The sequence below is a fragment of the Dendroctonus ponderosae genome, unplaced genomic scaffold, assembly GCF_020466585.1.
Source record: "Dendroctonus ponderosae isolate FM_Combo_2020 unplaced genomic scaffold, Dpon_F_20191213v2 Dpon_F_20191213_4, whole genome shotgun sequence".
Classification (NCBI taxonomy): domain Eukaryota; kingdom Metazoa; phylum Arthropoda; class Insecta; order Coleoptera; family Curculionidae; genus Dendroctonus; species Dendroctonus ponderosae.
Genome location: NW_026018611.1, coordinates 3,906,328 through 3,927,632, shown reverse-complemented (window position 1 = coordinate 3,927,632; position 21,305 = coordinate 3,906,328). Strand labels below are relative to the sequence as shown.

The 21,305-nt window shown below is 36.7% G+C and overlaps 3 protein-coding genes across 3 annotated transcripts in view; 1 reads left to right on the top strand and 2 right to left on the bottom strand.

The window, feature by feature from the left end:
• The window catches only part of LOC109546859 (lachesin), a 168,579-nt gene that overhangs the window by 56,732 nt on the left and 90,542 nt on the right, over positions 1–21,305 (top strand). The window lies entirely within an intron of this gene.
• On the bottom strand, positions 1,421–4,197 carry LOC109544075 (juvenile hormone esterase-like). Its single transcript, XM_048665722.1, has 8 exons — positions 4,106–4,197; positions 3,586–3,720; positions 3,162–3,326; positions 2,385–2,514; positions 2,132–2,326; positions 1,864–2,075; positions 1,543–1,675; positions 1,421–1,488 (listed from the first exon to the last, which is right to left on the bottom strand). Exons 1-7 carry the CDS (start codon positions 4,190–4,192, stop codon positions 1,589–1,591), a joined length of 1,011 nt encoding a protein of 336 aa, XP_048521679.1. The 5' UTR covers positions 4,193–4,197; the 3' UTR covers positions 1,421–1,488; positions 1,543–1,588.
• Positions 4,961–11,951, bottom strand: LOC109543990. Its single transcript, XM_048665734.1, has 22 exons — positions 11,856–11,951; positions 11,613–11,747; positions 11,398–11,559; positions 11,214–11,343; positions 10,752–10,946; positions 10,481–10,695; positions 10,285–10,423; positions 10,062–10,231; positions 9,878–10,007; positions 9,688–9,820; positions 9,528–9,630; positions 8,418–8,498; positions 7,704–7,841; positions 7,364–7,528; positions 6,560–6,689; positions 6,299–6,493; positions 6,036–6,250; positions 5,845–5,983; positions 5,621–5,790; positions 5,437–5,566; positions 5,250–5,382; positions 4,961–5,194 (listed from the first exon to the last, which is right to left on the bottom strand). The coding sequence occupies exons 1-22, from the start codon at positions 11,901–11,903 to the stop codon at positions 5,002–5,004; spliced, it is 3,249 nt and encodes a 1,082-aa protein (XP_048521691.1). The 5' UTR covers positions 11,904–11,951; the 3' UTR covers positions 4,961–5,001.

Below are 21,305 nucleotides of genomic sequence, written 5' to 3'. Positions count from 1 at the left end.
AATTTAATTTACTTTACTAAAGGCAGTCGACATGAATTAATATCTACACATTTTTTCTCTGATTTGATTTGCCCTTACCTGATGGATTTATGTAAGTGAAACACATAGTTTTAACACGTTTTGGGACACACTGTACATTTGTTTTCTTTGGTGGTGCCAAATTGCATATGTGAGAACTCGATGCAAATTTTGAATGACTGGAAAATAACTACTAAAACTAGAAAAACTAAGACTAAAAAACTAAATTAGCGATAACTTTGGAAAAATTATTCTCCAGTAGATCACAAGTGAAGATGTAAATAAACTGCCCAACAAAATGGACTTTACACGGTCAGATTTGCCCTGAATTTGAAACTGAATAACTTCTGATTGTTGTTAGAGATTTTATTTATGTTTAAAGTGTTATATAGATCGAAACTTTGTTCTGTCAGTGCGCGTTTTGGCWAAATTTTTGTACTTTAGATAAAGTTTCTACACTGTGGTTAATGAGAAAATGCAATCTTCTTCGGCAGMTTTTCAAGAAAATGAAGTTGACTTTCAGACTGTTCGCTCACTTATGACACCTTGTATATTGAATTTTTATYTTAAGTGGTCTGTTAAGTTTTTGCTTCAACATGAGTTCTATCTTTGTGRTGTGGTCTTTCAGACCACTTTGTAAGTAAAACACATAAGCAAAAAMTCCTRAAACCATTTTTAGCATTAAGGTCTGTCTTTATGCCTTGGGTGTTGAAATCAAACAGAACGATGAATTTTTCTGCAATTGGTAGAAGGCCAAACTTTTGAATTGCTTCTTTAYSCACCCTGTATACATTTTACTAGAAGTACTAATTCGTGCAGAACGAGCAACTGAGMACAACMGAATTGTGCTAGAGAACGCTTCCAAGCGCAATAAAATCGCTTCCAGCAATCGGAAGTTATGCAGCTCCAAATTTAGGGTAAATTTGGCCGTGAGGATTTCATTTTGTTGAGCWGTTTAAATTRAACAATTGGGTATTAATGAKAGTTCATATATTGAKTGAGAAAATTTGTTATACTTTGACTAAAGTAGATTAGCAWMYGCTTYCTGRATYMSGAAATTAGAWWTCTCMAATCCCGTATTCTCCAATTAAATTGCTATTCCAAAATATCGATGCCAACCTTGCAACTCGTCAAACTGAAGCATTTCAAGGTTTTTAATCAATCTTGGAAACTGATGCAATAAAGCGCTCGTAACTGCAGCTTCAGATTTTTTTCAACTAATAATGAARCGCTCTGATGGTAATATTTGSATATATTTTGCAATSCTCATCTACAAATTAAAAATGATTGTACGGATGRTCAACGTAGGTGTRCCATATGTAGTCCCAAAAAGCAGTTTCTTTGGCCTTTCTATGSGATTTCATCACTAAATCATCTCCAATAGCCAGATAGTTCAACTCTTCTGCATCAAACTGGTCCCATGTGATTTGTCGTAAGAGATCTGCAGTGTTATCATTGGGAGTAGGATTTCTATAAGGAAATTAAGTTTTCCCAAATGGAAGTTTTGGGATTAATTTTACTCACTGGGTTTTCGCAAAATTTGTCCATAACTTCACAAGCCTCTTTCGAGTTAAGTAATCAGCCTCAGTATGAATCGGGCTGGTTGAAACGTTGAAAAGATACGGCACTTCTTCAGCGTGCGATACTGTGCCACATCCTAAAAAAACAAGTTGCATGCCCAAATATTGATGGGAATTTGAGTGAATTTGCCTGCTGCTATTTCTTCGTACATGGGTTTGCACAGGAAGCACAGGAAGTCTTTAATACCAATATTCGATGACTGGCTTGAACTACAGCGAATTAAAGCTGTGTTTTCTCGAAGGTTGTTTATTGCTAGCAACTTACCAAGATTTCCTTTGATTGTATTTCTTTAGCAATAGTTACTAATTTCTCAGCATCTACAGCTTGTAGAATGCTCAAAATGTTCTGCGAACTGCTGGTGGTAGATATTGAGGAATTTATCTGACTGGCAACAGCCAAAGCATTCTTATTAGCATTGCTTTGGAAATAGTCTCGTAAGGCGCTTCCGCTTTCCAATATGGCACCGCTAAATAAATCTGCAATAAATCCGCAATTAAATAATTCGATCAATTAAACTCGTCTGGTTTCTTACCTCTGGACTTTAGACTAACCAGATGATATCCGACCGACATGGCGCCGGCACTTTGCCCAAAAATTGTTATATTCTGAGGATTACCGCCAAAAAAGGCGATATTGGTCTTGGTCCATTTCAAAGCCATCAGTTGGTCCTTTAGAGCTGCATTTCCCGGTACTATTTGGTCTTCCGTTGAAAGAAACCCAAAAACATCTATAAGAATTATTCATCATTTTTATCTTTGCTTGATGGAATTTTGCATTTGTCCTACTTAGCCTGTAATTGAATGTGACCACTATCACGTCCTCCTCCAAAAACGGTGTAGGATCATAATAATCAAAGTCTGAATTCCCAGCAAAAAATCCTCCACCGTAAATCCAAAACATGACCGGACGAAGAGTCTGTGATTGAAATACTGATTTTTAAAAGTTGCCGGTATTACCAGTAATAAAAAAGTGTGTCATCAACACTGAGGAGAAGATTATTTTAATTCAGTTTACTTTGTATGTATACTAAATAGTTTTAGTGTCTTCAACAGAAACTTTCAGGTTTTAAAAGCTAATCGACATCATTCTGATCCACATTTTTTCATTATTTGCTGCAAATAGCTTCCCGTTTCTTCTGTCTTGATTGATGGGCCTCAGTTCAAATAATAAATGTAAAACACAGTTCAATATTTCGATTTTCAGGGCATTTTTCTATCAACAGTTTGCAATTTTATGTTTTCCAACTATATTCCCAAGTTACTTTGCGTTTTTCCAGCCGTAACACTTTTCAATAATTTTTTGGTTTTCTCTTGATGAATGATTTTACATTTACATTAGGTATTGTCTGGATAAAATCCAGATCCCCTTCACTCACCTAACTACCACTCAAGTGGATTCAGTGATTTTACGAACAATAACGAATTGAAGAGGTGCAATAATAATCACAAGTCGCAGACGATTTGTTAATAAATTGATGGTAAAATGTCGAAAATATACCTGGTTTAAATGAAATACATTATTAAGAAAGTGGGACCTAAAGCAACAGAATAATTTTTACTTACATCATCAGCCATTGGTGATGAAGAGTAAACGTTTATGTACAAACAGTCTTCACTTTGTCCATGGGTCGGATCTGGAGTGCCCGCAAATGTTCCAACTGACCAACAGGCGGGCGAATCTTCCGTTCCATTCAGTATATCCGTCCAATTATCTGGTGCTTCTGGTGCCTGTTTCGCAAAGGCTATTTTATGTATCACAATTTCAGATATTTTCGTTACTTTTAGCTTAAATGAGGTGGAACTAGAGCTGGTCTTTGGGTTACAATGTCAGAAACCGTTTAAAGGTAATTAGAAAGAATTAATTCAATTTCTGCACTTTTTTGCGATATCTAATCGAACATCCAATACAGATATCTAAGAATAAATTGTTAGGAGTTGTTGTGTAGACGTACTAAAACAGGACCTAAAGTAATTATAAGCATGTTACCAAAAATCTGAGATCTCCTACAGGAGGTTGAGCGTAGGGAATGTGCCTCCAAGTGTAGAAACTAGTTCCATTAGCACTTGTGTACGATGTTCCTTGAACTTTTCCATTCGCTATTGTCACTATGAGATCCTCAGCCTGAAAGAATAAAATCCGTTGTAGCTTCCAGTTAAAGCCGTTAATTTATGTCCTTTAAAGTGTCTAGTAAAGAAGTTCGCCATCAGGTTGCTCAGGTGATTATGCTGTTTAACATGCTGGACATAGAAATACCATTTTTAGAATGTTTCTTCAAATTAACGCAAAAAGAGACTTAACTTAGAAAGTTTAAAAATATATTAAGACGTTAATTTTCATCTGACTTTTCTCTTTAAACTCGATTACTAATGAATGGTTTTCGTTTTATGTTGCAGTTTTGTTTGAAAATGTTTTTTTTATAAAACAATTCTAATATGAGTACACGTAAAAATATCTGTTTTGTTCATTTTCCAGATCCGCAAAATTTTTGTTTTAATTATATACTTACTGAACACTGTGAAAGGAGGGTAAACAAAACACATGCTAAAACCGGCCACATATTGAGACTTTGAAAGTTGGTACCGGATAAATGCATATTTATATTTAAAAAAATACTTATCTGACCAATCAACTCAAATAAAAAGTGCACTTGGTAGACACAAGATTACAGGACATTCGCCTTGAGATAGTGAGTATGGTGTTTCAGACCGAGAGGAAAGATTAGCAATTTTTTGCAGATATTTTTGCGCATCTTTTGCAAATTTCGTTAGTTTTAGCTTCAAAATATGTCGCTTCCTCGTCCAAAATGATCAGTTTATTTTCTCTATCGGACATTTCATGTGTTTTTTATTCATAGATTCGTTCAAACCTGTTTTGCTCTACTAATAATAAAACTCGTAAAAAGTACTCAATAAAATATATTTTCAATTCGTTTATTTCTTACGAGAATATCAGTTAGTTACTAATATTGGGACATTAATCATCGTAACATGTTATTCTTGATTTTAGTGGGTAAAATCAATATTAACGTTCGAACCAGAACTCGAGATTAACGGGTTAATGTCGAGATTAGCCGGGCTCGAACTTTACCCCCCACATAGTTAAAAAATTACTTATCTGACAGATCAAATGAAATAAAAAATGCACTTGGCAGACACAAGATTACAGGGCATTTGCCCTGTGAGATGATACTGGTTTTTGAGACTGCGAGAAATGATTAGCAAATTTTTCAGATTTTTTGCGCATCTATCAATTTTTTATAATCAGCAAACTTTGCTTATTTCTACCGAAAAATCTGTCGCTTGATCAATTGACACTTCACACATACTTGTACTCGGGTCTTTCCGTAAAAAAAACTGGAAAACAGTAATCAATAAAATATATTTTCAATCCGATTTCCATAAATTAAAAATGATTATACGGATGATCGATGTAGGAATCCCATATGTAGTCCCAGAAGGCAGTTTCGTCAGCTTTGCGATTGGATTTCATCACCAAATCATCTCCAAAGTCCAGATATTTTAAACTTTCTCTATCAAACTGCTCCCATGTCACATGTTGCAACAGATCAGCAGATTCATCATTGGGGGTGGGATTTCTGGAAAAAATTACGTTATTACCTTCCGTTGGAGTTTTTCGAACAGTCCGCTTACTTGGTTTTGGCAAAGTTGGTCCATAATTTAACAAATCGTCTTCTAGCCAGATAATCAGCCTCAGTTTCGATGATTTTAGAGGAAATGTTGAAAAGATATGGCACCTCTTGGGCATGAGCCACTCGGCCACATCCTGCGAATATTCTGAGTAATATCGGCTTGCAACCATAGACTCTGTCCTACTTACCAGGCACTTCAAGATTGTTCCTGCTGGGGGTGCCAAAGAATGAAAACTGGTAAAAATACACTGGACTAAACTGGGAGTGAAGTACTGCGTGTTTGATGCTAGATCTTACGAAGGTGCTGTCGCTCAAAAACTAAAAAAATTGCTAGTTGAGACAAATTGAAACTAAGGAACAACCGGCACATACTCTGATGAGAGCACTGACATCTTCGACAAAGCTCTTGTTTCCGGCATACTCTTGTTTAATTTCGAAAGCTACATCATCAATATCCACGTCTCCTCTAAAGTCGCTATTCGGCAGCAATAGTTTGAGGTTGGCATCGTAGGTTTCCGCAGTCTCTTCAGCAGCTTCCAGAGCTGCAAGAGGTTGATTAAGTGCCACTTTTCAAGTCTTCTTAAAGTGCACTTTACTTGAAAATGAAATCAGCTCTTCTTCAGAATTCGTGCCCACTATTACGGGAACTTGAGTGAAATTTCCTGCTGCCAACTCTTCATACATTGATCTGCTGAGGAAGGCGGCTTCATGCTCATATTCCAGCACTGGTTTGAACTGAATTGAAACCATTCTTACTTGACGCTTTTTGACAAGTTCTTGAACTCACCAAGGTGTTGTAGTTTGATTGTGTTTCTTCGGAAATGCTGATTAATAGCTCAACATCTGTGGCTTGCAGTATTCTCAAGATCTCTAGCGAACGACTTTCTGCAGTTAATGAAGGATCTATCTGGCGGGCAACAGCTAAGGCATTGTTTCTAGCATCGCTTTGGAAATAGTCCATCAATGCGCCTCCACTCTCCAAAATGGCACCGGTAAATAAGTCTAAAATCAATCCATTAAAGACTGGGTTTGGTGCGTTTTTCTGCTTACTTCTGGATTGTTCGCTAACTAAGTGATATCCCACCGACATGGCGCCGGCACTTTCTCCAAAAATGGTTATATCCAGAGGGTTACCGCCGAAGAAAGCGATATTTTCTCTAGTCCATTTCAAAGCCATCAGTTGGTCTTTTAATGCCGCATTTCCCGGGGCAACTTCGTCTTCAGTTGATAGGAAGCCAAACACGTCTTACACAATCAGGGAAATGTTAAATTAACGGGTTTATAATTTTTTCTCGATGATCGACTACTCACTTAGCCTGTAATTGAAAGTGACCACGACTACATCGTCCTCCAAAAGTGGTGTAGGATCGTAAAAGGAAAAATCCCCAGCGCCAGCGAAGAATCCGCCACCGTAAATCCAGAACATTACTGGGCGAAGCTCCTAAGCCAAAAAACTAGTTACAGATCAGGTCTATCATTATTTAAATAGGGAAGAGAAGCACATTTGGAGTTGAGTTCAAGAAATTTAATTGTGCCCATGAGAATTGTTCAACAGTTGAAAGGAATTTTTGCAAGTGAGAACATTTGAAGCAAATGGTTGAAAATTAACTGAAGCAAATATCTTCGCAATTGTTTCTTTTTAATGTTGGAACAATACTCATAAGGCACAATTAAATATTTTCAACTCAATTCCAAATGGACTGAGTGATCAAAAATGGAAAATCTGACCAAACTTCATCGACATTTCAAATTTACATTTGTAAGTGATTCATAGATCGTCAATTCTCTACGGTCTGCTTTGCCTGTTTAAATAGCCACCACTCAAATAGATTGGATGATTTTGGGACATAAAATATTTCAAACTTTGGCAAACTGAACAAGAATGCATTAAATCCAAGCTGCATATTTGTTGGATATTAATAATAGAATGCGCCTGCTATAAGCGAATATGTATGTAGATAATCCAGTTAAAATACATTTGATTATTTCGCATGCACCGATAACGAACTAAACAGTTTCAACTAGCATTTTGAGCAATTTATTCTAATTTTTTTGGTAGATAAATAGTGAAAGAAAATATCTGGTTTCAAAAGCTCCAAATTCACATTTACTTACACCATTCGGGATTGGTGAAGAAGAGTAGACGTTTATGTACAAACAGTCTTCGCTTTGACCGTTGGCGGGTTCTGGATCGCCTGGAAAAGAGCCTACAAACGTGCACGCTGGCGCATCTTTGGTTCCATCCAGCACATCCGTCCAAGGCTCTGGTTTTTCGGGAGCCTGTCATGAAAAACGATTTTTTTGCTTAATTGTTTGCAGTTTTAGCGCTGTTTTACTTCAGCGATGATTCATTAAAATTAATGTGTTTTTGTCGCTTAAACAATGGTTGAATTAGGACGATTCTTGAGAGCGAATTACGATTGTTAAACTTTTTTTTAGTTTAAAACTAGTTTACCAAAAATCTCAGTTGGCGCAGAGGTGGTTTCGCGTACGGAATGTGCCTCCAGGTGTAGAATTTATCGATGCCATTGCCACTGGAATACTCTGTTCCTTGGACTTTCCCATTCTGTGTCTCCACTATAAGATCCTGGGCCTAAAAATTCAAGTCTCCTGTTAGTGGCCCTCAACAGTAGGGAATTTTCAGTTATTTAGTTTGAGTGTCTACTAGCTTCTTCTTGCATCATTCCTTGCGTCAGACTAAAGCGCGTGCTTATGATCAAGACGATTTGAAAACATCTTGAGATAGTGGCAATAATTATGCAATAATAGTCAATACGTAATATGCCAGAAATAATTTATATCGGTAGCGGATAGAAAATCATGAAAATAAGGCTATTTGATGATAATATTCGGCCAAGTTATCCATATTTTATAGTGTTAAATAATTAATGTCTTTAATGGGATGGATGCGTCAACCTTCATTGCATCAGGGCCCATTTAAAATGTAAAATTGTGCCTATTTTCAAATAAACTAGAGAATTCGCTACTTCAATCTTGCATGCACTCTAAATATTATTTTTTTCTTCTGGAAAATTTCCAGCGTAACAAGGAAGAGTACTATCGTAGGTTTGGAAAGCCAGCAAAAGTGCTTTTAAGTTTATTTCCCCTGTTCAAATTCTTATAGGGTTTAAATGTGTTTGTACTCTCAAAATTTGAAATAATTTCTTACTGAACACTGTGCAACAGCTGCCACTAAAACCCATGCACAAACTTTCCACATTTTGAGACACCAAAAGTGTACCACCCGCTTTCAGTCTCTATTCATTATAAGTATTATGGCAAACATTTTTTAGATAGCTTATCTGGCACTCATGCTTGGTGATACTTCTGGTAAACACTCAAAAACGAGATGAATCGGTTGACGGATTTTCATTGATCAGAGCTACTGCTTAAAAAACACTCAAAATTGCTGATTATTTTCGTTTTATTCGGAACTGAACGATGTAAGATGGTTTGTCCAATGCGGTCCTTGAGCTTATCATTTTCGGTTTCCTTGCGATGCAAGTGACACTTTTATCATTCGAGGTATTTTGAGAAAGTTGGTGTTTTTTAGATGCTCCAGATCGCGTCTTACAACCGGTTTACAAAATGTTGGTTGAATTTCATTTATCAGATTTTTCAACGGTTGTGTGATAAGAGGCTTTTTCATAATCTGTAATCCAAACTTAGAGGATGCATTTTTGAAAACTCTCTGTGGATGGAATATTTTTTGTTACCCTCCATCCTTGTGTCCTTCATGTTTAAAGAGTTTAAGGTCTATGCAAGAACTGCAAGCGAGTGCGAACCACACAAGTAATGGCGACCAGTAGAATAACCTGCATGCTTACGCCTTCCGCTCAATTAAGTATTATTTAATCTGGGCCACACGATCGAGCTCTAGGAGCTCCTTCGAACACCCGCCCAATCCTTTGCTCCCCGTTTGTCCTGCTAGAGAAACACTGCGATTCACGTGGAGATTTTGGTACATTTGGCAACCACCCGCGCTATTGAGTAGTCGAGTAGTATCGGTTATTTGTTATTATCGATCTTTAGGCGACTTTATAATAATATAGTGTGTGTAATACATTTTGCTTTTGTGCATGGCCAGTTAGCTGGAAATTGATACACGCTAAAGTTGCCGATGTTTGATCCACTAAAAAAGACATTATAAAAATAAATAATATATTTTCAATCCGACATAACCAATAGATTAAAAATGGTTATATGGATGGTCAGTGTAGGTGTTCCATATGTAGTCCCAAAATGCAGTTTCGTCGGCTTTTCTGTTGGATTTCGTCACTAAATCTGCCCCAATGTCCAAATATTGCAAATCTTCCGCGTCCAAAGGTTCCCATAGGGCATGCTGGAGGAGCTCAGCACTATCATCACTGGGAGTAGGATTTCTATAAAAACAATGAATTAGTTCTTCCCTTGGAGGTTTTGTCGTCTTTTGCACTCACTTGGTTTTGGCAAAATTGGTCCATAGTTTCACCAATCTTCTTCGAGTTAAAAAATCAGCCTCAGTTTCGATGGTTTTAATGGAAACGTTGAACAGATAGGACAGCTCATCGCCATGAGCCACTCGGCCGCATCCTGCAGAACGATAGAAAAAATATCGAAGTGGTTAACACTAAAATACACCCAACTCACCGGGGATTTCAAGATTCTCTTTGCTTGCAGTGCCCCAGAACGAAAATTGGTAAAAATACACTGGGCTAAACTGAGACTGTAGTACTGCTTCTTTAATTATTCCTCTCACCAATTTATTGTCACTCAAAAACTGAAAAATACCGAACTAAAGCATTTTCCTTGAAATCAGAGAGCTGTTGCACACCCTGACAAGAGCACCGACGTCTTCCTCAAAGCTTCCATCCCCCGCATACTGTTGCTTAATTTGCAAAGCTGCCTCATCAGGATCGACGCTATTTTTAAAATCGATATTCGGTAGTAGCAGGGTGTAGTTTAAGTCGTATGTTTCTGCAGCCTTTTGAAGATCAGCCAAAGCTGTAAGGGATAATTTCAAAAAAATGTTCTCGACTAGCTGAGGTTGGTACAACTTGAATAGACTTTCAGCTGCTCTTCGGAGTTGGTTCCAATTATTGTGGGAACTTGAGTGAAATTGCCTGCAGCTAACTCCTCGTATAATGGCTTGCAGAGGAAGGAGTCTGCATGCTCATACTCCAGGATGGGTTTGAACTGAAGCCAATTAAAAATCCAGTGAAGTCCAGAAAGTAAGAATTTTCCCTTGCTTACCAAAGTATGGTAATTGGACTGCGCTGTCTTCGAAATATCCACTAATAACTCCGCGTCTACTTCTTGGAGGACTTTCAAAATTTCCCGCGAACTGCTTGCAGAAGTAATCGATGGATCGATCTGGGTGGCTATAGATAAAGCATTGCTTCTCCCATCTGTTTGGAGCACGTCTAATAATGCGCTTCCGCTCTCCATTATTGCGCCGGTAAATAAATCTGAAGTTGTTCAAGATCAGTGGAAACTCAAAATTAAAAAAAATCTTTGACCCCACTTCTGGACTGTTCGCTGACCAGATGGTACCCTACCGAAGTGGCACCAGCACTTTCTCCAAAAATCGTTATATCCAGAGGATTTCCCCCAAAGAAGGCAATATTTTCTCTGGTCCATTTCAAAGCCAAAAGCTGATCTTTCAGGGCAGCATTACCGGGCAGGGTTTCATCTTCGGTCGAGAGGAAGCCAAAAATATCTTCAAAAATACAGATTAGCGAAGAAATGGAAATTTGAGGATGGCTAGAGTTTAGTCATAGCTTGGCAATTTTTATTGTATGCATTATATGGCAAAAATTGTCGAAACATCGACAATATCTGCTCACGTTTCGAGAGGAAATTGATATAAGCTGCCGGGATTATAATGCAAAGCATATAAAAATGAAACCTTAGTGTTCAAAGAAGAAAAAGTGGTAGGCCAGACAAGTCAGGGAAGAAGAATGACAAACAGTGAGGTCTTGCTTACTTAGTCGATAATTGAACGTTACCACTATTACATCGTCCTCCAAAAGTGGTGTAGGATCGTAAAAGACAAAATCTGCGGATCCAGCATAGAATCCTCCACCGTATATCCAAAACATCACCGGACACAGTTCCTGCAATAAGTGATTTGTTGAATTGGTTCGACAGAACGGAAAATGTCTTCGTACATCCGGCTCTGGTGATGAAGAGTAAACGTTGATGTACAAACAATCTTCGCTGTAACCGTAGGCTGGTTCTGGATCACCAGCAAAAGATCCGACAAAGAAACAGGCTGGAGAGTCCTTGGTACCATCCAGAACACCCGCCCAAGCATCCGGCGCCACTGGGGGCTGTTCCACAAGCAAATGTTTATTTCCTTGTGTTTACAAAGAAATTTGCCTACCAGAAATCGCAACTCGCCTAAAGGAGGCGTGGCGTAGGGAATGTGCCTCCAGGCATAGAAATTATGGCCATTTGGACTGGTATAAGAAGCTCCCTGAACTTTTCCATTCGGCAGTTCTACTATAAGATTGTCGGCCTGAAAGTATCAGAGTGCGATTACAACTCTTGTGTCCTCAAAAAACGACCGGTTTGTTTAAGCTCTAAAATTATGTCCTATTGGGTAAATCTAGAGCTAATTTCTTACGGAGCATTGTGAAAGAACTGCAAAAACACATGCAATAACCCGCCACATGTTGAGCTGTTTTCAATGGAAATCGTTGGTTGGGACTGATTGAAAGTGTCTGCTTATGTACTTAATGAGAGTGTAGGTACTTAGATAACTTATCTACGCTTCATATACTTGAAGTTTAATTCTACTTGGTAAACACTTAAAAGCCGAACTCTTTAGTCATGTGATGAGTTTCTTCTTCAGCTTCTTAACTGGTAAATGCCCAACTCTGCATGAAAAAATTGACTTGTTTCCTAATGAATGCTTCCAACTGTAAACTTCCCTCCTCTGTTACCACAGAAGAGTTGCAGATGCCACATTTTAATGCTGTCTTAAATCGAAAAATTATAATAAAACCAATCGAAAAAAAATGAAACTGCACCGAATGATTTTTCACTTTTTACCAAGACCAGATTCGATGGTTTTGTGCATTAACTTTACCTCCGGGAGAGAAGTTGGCATCATCCGTCCATGAAATGCGCCTTAACCACTAAAGCAAATTTCCATCTGTGTTAACAGTTGGAAAGAAAAATTAGCCAGTGTTGGATATGTTGGTTGATTAATCTAAAGAATTTTTGCCTTCAATGTTGACGCCCATTTAAATTCCTCCACGTCTTTATTAGACCCTCTGCCTGTGGCTTGATATTGAAATATTTAAAAGAAAGTCATGTTAAACCTTTAAATGCTACACAATATATTTATCACTTTTCTTTCCCCGCTAATTCGAATTTCCGCATAACAATGGCCCAGGCTGTGACAAATAAAGCTGGCGCATTATTAAAAGGAGGAAACCCCGCATCCAGCAAAGTTCTTAAGTGCAAATTCAATTATCATTTCTAAGTCGGGTCAACTTCGTCGGTGAATAAGCATTTTTAATCCTATTAGAAGCTTTACTTACTTAAATCACGCCCGACATTGTCTTCAAGTTTTGTTGTCGAGGTTAAACGGAAACATGTCGTGGGAGAAGCCTTTGTGGAGTGTCGATTATTGCCGCTTAAATATAATATGTCCGCCTTAATTCACTTGATGGGTTTTAAGGAGGTTTAGTGGTTTCGGCGTTTGTAGGCTTTCCAAGAAAATTGCCTATGAAACTTTTCATGTTCTGCAATACTTTTCCCCGTTTCGCAATCAGCAGTTTTACATAACTTTTGCATTAGGTGTACCCCGACTACCTCAATGTGATTCCAAAGTGTGCAATAATTCCATTTTTCCAGCGAAAGCAGAAAAAATCCCCGATAATTTTAATTGAAACTCTTTTATAAGGATTTTACTTGGTAATCTTTTCATTTAGCATTAAAGGTTGCACCGGACTATCACACTTAATTAGTTTTCGCTTCTTTGTTGCATTTGATTCATTTAGGTTTTCGTGTCCGTTTAATTGTTAATGTTGAAGTAAATAAAAGGGGCAATAATTTTCAAATTGCTTCAAGGCTTGATGGCGCTCCAATTAATGCCGCTCCTGTTTAGCTTCAACGCTGTTTTTATCGGTTTTGCTAGATTGTTGCAATTTTATTGCTTTTTGCTGGAGGAATGTTGTTCTTGGTCAATTTTTCAGTTTAAATTAATTAAACGCTGGAAAGCTGCCAGTGAAGATAAACTATTAAACTTGCGTAGTTATGGGGCCAACAAAGTGAATGTGTTTATTCAAAGAAAAAAGTAATCCACTTAAATAAAGTAGAACTTTTTAATGGGCACTAATTGAGACGTTTTAAAAAGGTCGACTCCCCTAACTGAATCGAACCGACATTAAACTTTGCTTTTATGTAAAATTTTATTATAAAGTTGTTTAATGGCTGGAAAGTCGAAGTGGAAAACAGTGGGGTAAATTATTTCACGTTAGTTTTAATCGAGAACTATCGAGTTTTTAAATGGAAACCGATTTAGACTATCTTCCAGTGCAAGTCCAGCTTTATATGCTTTAACAGTGAATATTAGCTGGCTGGCTTGAGCTACTAAAGGTTTTATTAATTGTATTTGTGAAGGCAAGCAATTCTAATGTGCTATGATGGGATTGTAGACTAAAAATCGAAAATTTGTTTTTGGAACTGTAGGTTCTCATTTGTGTTTGATTGATTGGAGTTACTGGCACTTTATTCACTTCTGTTCCAAAATGATTCCTTCTAACAGCAAGAATTAAAGGATGCAGCCCTTACTGCTCTTTGTATTTCAATATTATCTGCCTTGATATTTTCCCTTTTTATTGCGACGTTTGTTTCCAGTAGATATTCTTGAATATTTAGTTTTCTTTAGTAGTTGAATTAGTTTCTTTTATAAACTCTAAATAACTCTCCCTCAGAGTGATTCGCTCGCGCGTTTCAAAAGCGTTTCTGAAGCCGAAAGGAGAAACTTCAATTTATGTAGACAAAAATGTAAATCCCCACTCATCTGGGTGATGAGGTTCATTTGACGATAATCTGCCACGTTTTTTTGTTGCTTTTTCGGGTTTTTTACTTTTGGCTATAGAGAAAGCTTATAAATACTATTCTCTAATTATCATCCAGACTAAATGGGTTCTTGTTTTGTACTCCCGATAAAGCCGAAAGAAAATCATTTAGTAAAATCGTTTTTCCGTCGCCACAAAAACAAACGATGTAATAATAGGCAGTTCGTGCGTCGATTTGATTTTCATTTCCTCCCCCAAAAAAAAACCCGAAACATTAGGGTAAAGATTAATGCTTTGAACTTGAATGGGCGGCTTGTTTCCGAATTTAACACTTTTTGCCCGACTCAATGTATTAATTAATCTGAGTAACCCGGATGGGAAAAAATTCGCAACAGCTACAGTCAGATCGTCGTTCCCCATTGGCTTCTAGATATGGCTATTTCGGAAGATGACTTTTGTAATTGATTTATTCTGGATTGCGCAGAAATAGAATAACAGGAGAAAGTTTTCGGATATTTAAAGCACTCCAGGGACAACCCTTGAAATGAATTCAGTTTCATCTCGGTAAATTCGGCCCACGCCGGTAACTTTGGGGCTTATGATACAGAACGTTGATGTTTGATTTAAAATTCATTAGCTTCGAAGCAGGTTCTCATTGTTCACACAGTTCCAATAGTTAACTAAATCTGGGATTAGTTCGTCCTAGACATGCACTAGCTGGACTATTAAATGTAATAGCCATCATTACAAGCAGTTAAGTGTTATAAATCCGCACCTAACAAGCAATTTCGTACAGAAAATTGGCCGGTAATTTACCTTTAATGAAATGAATGGTGTTTTTTCGGGATCAAACTCCATCAGAGCATTGCTACATAACAATTGATTTTTTGACGGCATTTCCATTTCAACACTTATCGAATTTTAAAAACACAGTAAATATTTTACGACAAGCACGTAAAATGAGTTTGGCTGTATCCATAATAAAAAGCTCTCCATTGATTTTACGACTGCTTATATATAATTTCAGGCCTGCATTATTTATTTTACTGCCGCCGATTTGCAGGAAAATGCCATATAAAACTTCATGGCCAAACAAAATGATACATTTTAAGTGAATATGGTACATTGCCAGCAGCATAAAGTGTTCACTTTGGATATTGTACTACAACAGTTGGGCACAGATTGTACATTATGAGAATTATTACTATTACGAGTTTGGGTGTAAACTAGGCAAGTGTGTACGGATTTATTGTTTATGTTGATGAATTTCAGCAAAAAAATGATATTTTTGTTTAAAGTATGCCTTATGAAAATCAACAGACTATACATGGTGTATAGTATAAGTATAGTGCATTCTCAATAAGTTTCCGAGATTTTAGAGGGTGTTGGAAAATTAACTTTTGATCAAGAATAATTTTTTATTTTTCTAAGGAATTTTTGATATCATATCGATCTTCGGACAAAACCACTATGCATTCAAGACGATGATTATTTTAAAAAAATTTCGAAAACGGTTGTTCTAGCAATTTTTGATGCGAATACCTTTTATACATTAAAATTAGATTAAAATTAGGCATTCATTTTCTAGCTAAAAAATATAATACAACCGTGTATGAAAAAGTGATGGCGCTTAAAAAGAGAAAAAGACATGTAGATGTAGGTAGCGCCCTTACGTGTTTAGAACAAACGAAATTTGAGCTGTAGCTTGATAAGTAAGGCTTTGCCGACCCTGTAGAACCTTAGCGAATATTTGTCTTAGAAATTGCTGAGAAATCGCCCGGTGAAATATCCGACACTTATTAAAAAACACCCGGTATCTGCGGTATAAACACGGATTTTTTTATATTTTCGGTAGCTTTCATGACGTGAAAATTATAGTTGCAGGCACTCGAGTAATTACTAATTTTTGCTATAAGGTATTATGTGTTGTATAATTCGAGTTGCTTTGTTGGATGAAAAGATTAGGATAAGGATAAATTTCAAAATAAAATCGAGGAAACCGCCAAACTTGTTTTTTCATGCAAAAATTACCAATTTTGAAAATTTTATGGTATTTAGCATTAAAAGTAATGGTTTTCTATTCCAGTGTTTGGTTTTCCAAATATTGTCAATTTTATGTGATTCTTCTGGTGCGGATTTTAATTTGAATTTAATTATTACTATTATTTAATTATTCTTATTCTCAGTTAATTTACTGGCAAGTAGGTCAGCTATTTTAAGCAAAATAGCCATTTGAAAACATTAAATTTGCAATATTTCTTTAAATTCACCCTTATTTTTAATACTTTGGGCGCCTTTCTCAATTTCACATGAAATTAATTTTTTTATTCCCAAATTAATTCGACCATCTGCACGGTCAGAAACTTCTTGCATAAGTTGAAACTGATTGGGGTGAAGCTTGTGAAGCTTTAACTGATTTTCCTGGTGGAATTCGTGCCAAAAGGACCAATAGTGTTGAAACTTTTCCATCAGAAACTAATCCAGTTTTCCCAAATTTTGCTCTAGGATATTTTCATGTCAGACATTTTATCCTGCGTTTTTTCTATTAAATGCTAAAACCGCCTTAAAAAATTAAAGATTTTCTGCTCTCTAAGTGTAAATAATTTCTCCTCGTTCGGATATGTGTAAATCATGATTACGGATGAGAAAGAAACACAAAAAAAACTGGTTTTTAATACCTTTTTGCTTAATTTATCGATTTCAAAATGATTTTCTGTATATTTTCCAACATTTCAACATAGGAACAGTCTTCAATGACTTCGCGCTGCTGGCTAGACAATTTTCTCTCATCTTAGTTTCAATTCAGCAGCAATTGAACCCAAAAGTACCCAATTTTTCGAGAATTAAGTTAAATGAACCAAACCCCTCAGCTCATTGTTCCAGAGCCCTTAAACCCAATCTGAACCTAAACCTTACATGAAATTTAGAATTCCTTACCAATAAATAAAAAATTAACATATCCAGTGCCAAGTTGGACTCTGACTGTGCATTTCAATCGCTTTAGGACCGAAAAACTAATCGTAATAAAACCGAAAAATATTTCATAACTCCTGAAACCCGACCAGAGAAAAAACGCAATAAATCTAACGAAAATAGCACAAGTAAGATGGGGAGGATTAGTTCATAAGACCATATATCAAGCAGGAGCTTTGTATTTTTGGTTTCTAGCTTGTTGGCTGAATAAATATATATATAAAGCGTCTGACAATTTAATAAGACTGTTGTCATCTCCATTTGAATTTTGTTTTTTGCAAAACAATACGAGGTTTAGGATTGTTGTGTTAAGATTTTATTGGGAATTGGTTTGAAGAGTGTCTAGGGAACATTTGGATTTTTAGCTCTAGATCAGTTTTAGATCAGAATTTGTGGTGTTGCAAAACGACTTATTTGCCAAATTTTCGGTTAAATTGGCCTCCCAACTACTTCTGGTCTCAAGTGCCTACAATTACCTAAAGATTTTCGTTCCGTTTTTATTTAGTTACTAACAATATTCGACGATATCGTTTTATTAAATGTAACAAGTACTTTTTCCATTTGGAGCATCCCCAATCTCCATAGTTATCCGAAGAAATTTCCGTTGTTTTCAACCAGCCCAACACTGCAATTTTCTAATGCATATATTCTGGACAAAACACGCGCTTTTCGCCAAGCCCTGCCACGAATTTTAAAGATTGGAATTATGTGCTTCAGGTGCTTTTAAAGCCCGGCACCTTCGTCCCCTTTGCTTTTTCCATAGCAAATATTTTATTAGCGTGGCAGTCGGCATCGTTCCGATTAGGAGGCTGTTTACGTGAAGCACATATTTTCATGCAGCCTCCAGTTCGGAGGGAAAATTTAATTCGAGACGTGAGCCGAAATATGTGGACAATAAAAGTAAATGTAATAATAAAATGTTTGTGCGGATTTGGCCGATAAACCTCCGAAAAGAAAGAGCTGAGAGCTTTTGTAGATAAAAACAATGGACTTTATTTGGTTAATAAACGTTCTCAACTAATCTTGGTGGATGCAAACGAGTTGATACAGTCCTTCAGTGAGTCCCTAAACGCTAATGGAAAAGATAAGAAGGATGCCACCTACTTATCTCTTTAAAGCGCGTTTCTATGTAGAATCCACCATCCCAAATCCCCGTCACGTAGAATATATGCAACTATGGAACATACCAAAGAAGTTTGTGTATGATGAAAACTGAACGCCAGCGGGAGATTTCGAAATTGATTGTTCCTCTATCCACTGTTTCTGGCTCGGTACGTGTCTAGTCTGATTTGGAAACTCCTTTCGACTGTCGATGTGTTCGACTTCAAACTTTCAATTTGTTGAAACCTCTGGCAGCTTTAACAGTGTATATCTTGACCAAACATTTCTTGAAATAATGCTGCGGGATTTAGGGGCATTGTCCCGCTCACTAAAGGTCTTCCCCTAGGTGAAATGCTGATTTGATTGAGCGGAAAGTTGCACGTGAGCTTTTTGCCAAGCAGGTCTAAATCTAGTTTTCTTTTCCTCAATCCTTCGCCCACATTATCGTAAGCAGGGGCACTGTCTTCACCGGTTTTCCATCTCCAAGCAAATTTATCTTTACCCATATTAGATGGATGCATGTCTGCTGCAACAATGTAATATATAAAAGGAAATTTTATTATTTTTCTTTGTATAATAAAATTTGCAAGGTCCTCCAAGCGTGATATTCCAGTCGGTAACAGCCGACGTGACGCGACTGGTTGATGATCATTCTTTTATACGTTTCCGCATGGAAAAGGGGGGCAATAGCTTGGCCCTTTTAATGGAACCTCAAAGTGGGATAAAAATGGACATCAAACACTCGTTCAGTCATCATTCTTGAATGGAATGGACAGTTGTGGCGCAATAAATTTTCTCAGTAGATGGTTACTGACTCAGCTCCTTTTACGGAACTATATAGACAGGAAGTTTCGCTTTACTACCCCGGAAGCTTTTGTGTTTAATTTTTGCTTCGTCAATTTTCTTCAAGGTTTCAATTTTTCGCTTGGCTCTTCTTGTGGTTCCTTCTACTCGGAAGAACTAAACCTGTATGGTCAATATGAGTGATTTAAGAGTTTTTCTTGCAGAAAACGGCTGAATTCCTTATCAGTTTCGGTCACTAAATTATAAAGTAGATTGATTTATGGCAGGGTTAAACATTGCGAGAATTGATTTATTTCAAGAGGGAGGTTTGGGCAGTTTTGTTTTGCATGCCGTTGATAAATAGCCTTTTTCCTTTCATCTAAACTACTTGAGCGGTTCTATTTAGTGAATAAGCATGGGGCGAAAAAACTGAATAAAAAACTGATTCCTTAAAAACCTTACGAGCCACATGAGATAGAATTATTCAATTTAATCACTCAAACTGATGTATTGAACAGTAATGAGGGAAATAGAGAATCCATTGAGTCAAAAAATTGTGTTGTTGACGAACCCCAAGTTGATTGTAATTAATGAAGAAGCGCGACGCCGGTTTGCAACAGTTACAAGATCAAAAAAACGCCCACCTCGTCGCAAGTAAACTTAATCCAATTTGTTCTTGGGCTTAATTTTATTCTGTGTCTCCCAACGTAATGAATTTTAATTTTTAATTTTGCCGGACTCTATTTTTCCACCGTCGGCGGCCCTCGCGAAAAATTCGACTCGTCGTCGGATTCCTTTAAAATTTAAATGAGAACTGCAGGTTTTAATTCGGATTTAGCTTATGGCGTAGGTTTATTTTGCAATAGAATGTTAAAGGAGTGAGCGGATATTATGTTTGGATAGGAATCGATAATTTATAGGAAATATTAAACAGATTTAGGCAAACTGTTGCTGTTTACTTTCCAGCTCAGGGAAATATTTTTAGTTTCCTTTCACTAAAGCTCTCTTGGAGTTTTAAAATACGTTTTTTTTTCAATATAAGTTCTTGGAGATTGCTAAATAGTGTAATTTTTGCATTTAAATTATTCGTAGAATTGGGGAAATATGAGCCCTAAAGTAATGAAATGTGTACCTTCTCTCTAGTTATTTTCCGAATGCTCCCTAATTTTATTAAGTGCATGTTCAGTGCATTCGGTGAGGGCATAAAATTGCTACTTTAACGCAATTGCAGCCTAAACATATAACACAATTGGAATGGTATTTTTTGAATTGTAGTGTAAGTCTGAATGAAGTAATATGTAATGTAATAAGTAATGCAAATATCCAGTTGATCTAAATTATCTAGTTTAAAAAGTGGTCGCTAGAAGTCCAAAAATTAGTCTGTTTAGGCATTTTAATTATTGCTTATGAAACCTTAACGAAGAAAAACCATCCTAAAGTGACGCAAAATGACCCAAAACAATGATTTACTCCGAACTTTCCGCAGTAATTTAGATTATTAAAAAAGTGACAGATAATGAAGAAGAAATTTGGACTAGTGAAAAAGAAGAAGCAACGTCTAAAGCAATTAAAAATCAAAAGCTGGGGAAAACTGCTAATGAAAGGCCAACATGGTTTGGATGGTGGTAAAAGTGGCTGTACATAAGAACAAGAAAAAAACAGTTAAATGCAATTAAGCACTCCAGGAAGTCTTGATGAACCAAAAGCCGTAGAAGAGAAAAACCTTAAAGATAAGAAACCGATGAAGAAATGTCATGAACAGAACCGTCTGAAGCAATCTGAAAACGTGCAAAATTTAGTCCCAAGCTGTAGAAATAAAACACAATCACAAGAAAAATTCGCAATGTTCTGATTCAAAAAATCGTGCCCACGAACAAAGTTCTTAAAAAGTTAAATATTCTGGAACAGAAGAAGTTGTTGATTTAGGATGAAGACAGAAACAAAACCAGAAGAGGTCTAGAAAACCAAATAATTTAACTAATTTGAAGTATGAAGCGTAAACAGTCATCGCTAGTTTGCTAAGAAAAATATTACCAAAACTCCGAAAATATCTAATAATAAAAGGTGAAACACTAGAAAGAAGAAAGAAAAACTAGAAAGAAATGTCATTTAAATGTTAGATAAAAATAAAATAGAAGAAACCATACTAATAAAATCAAGAGAATCCAGCCTGCACTCAAAAGCGG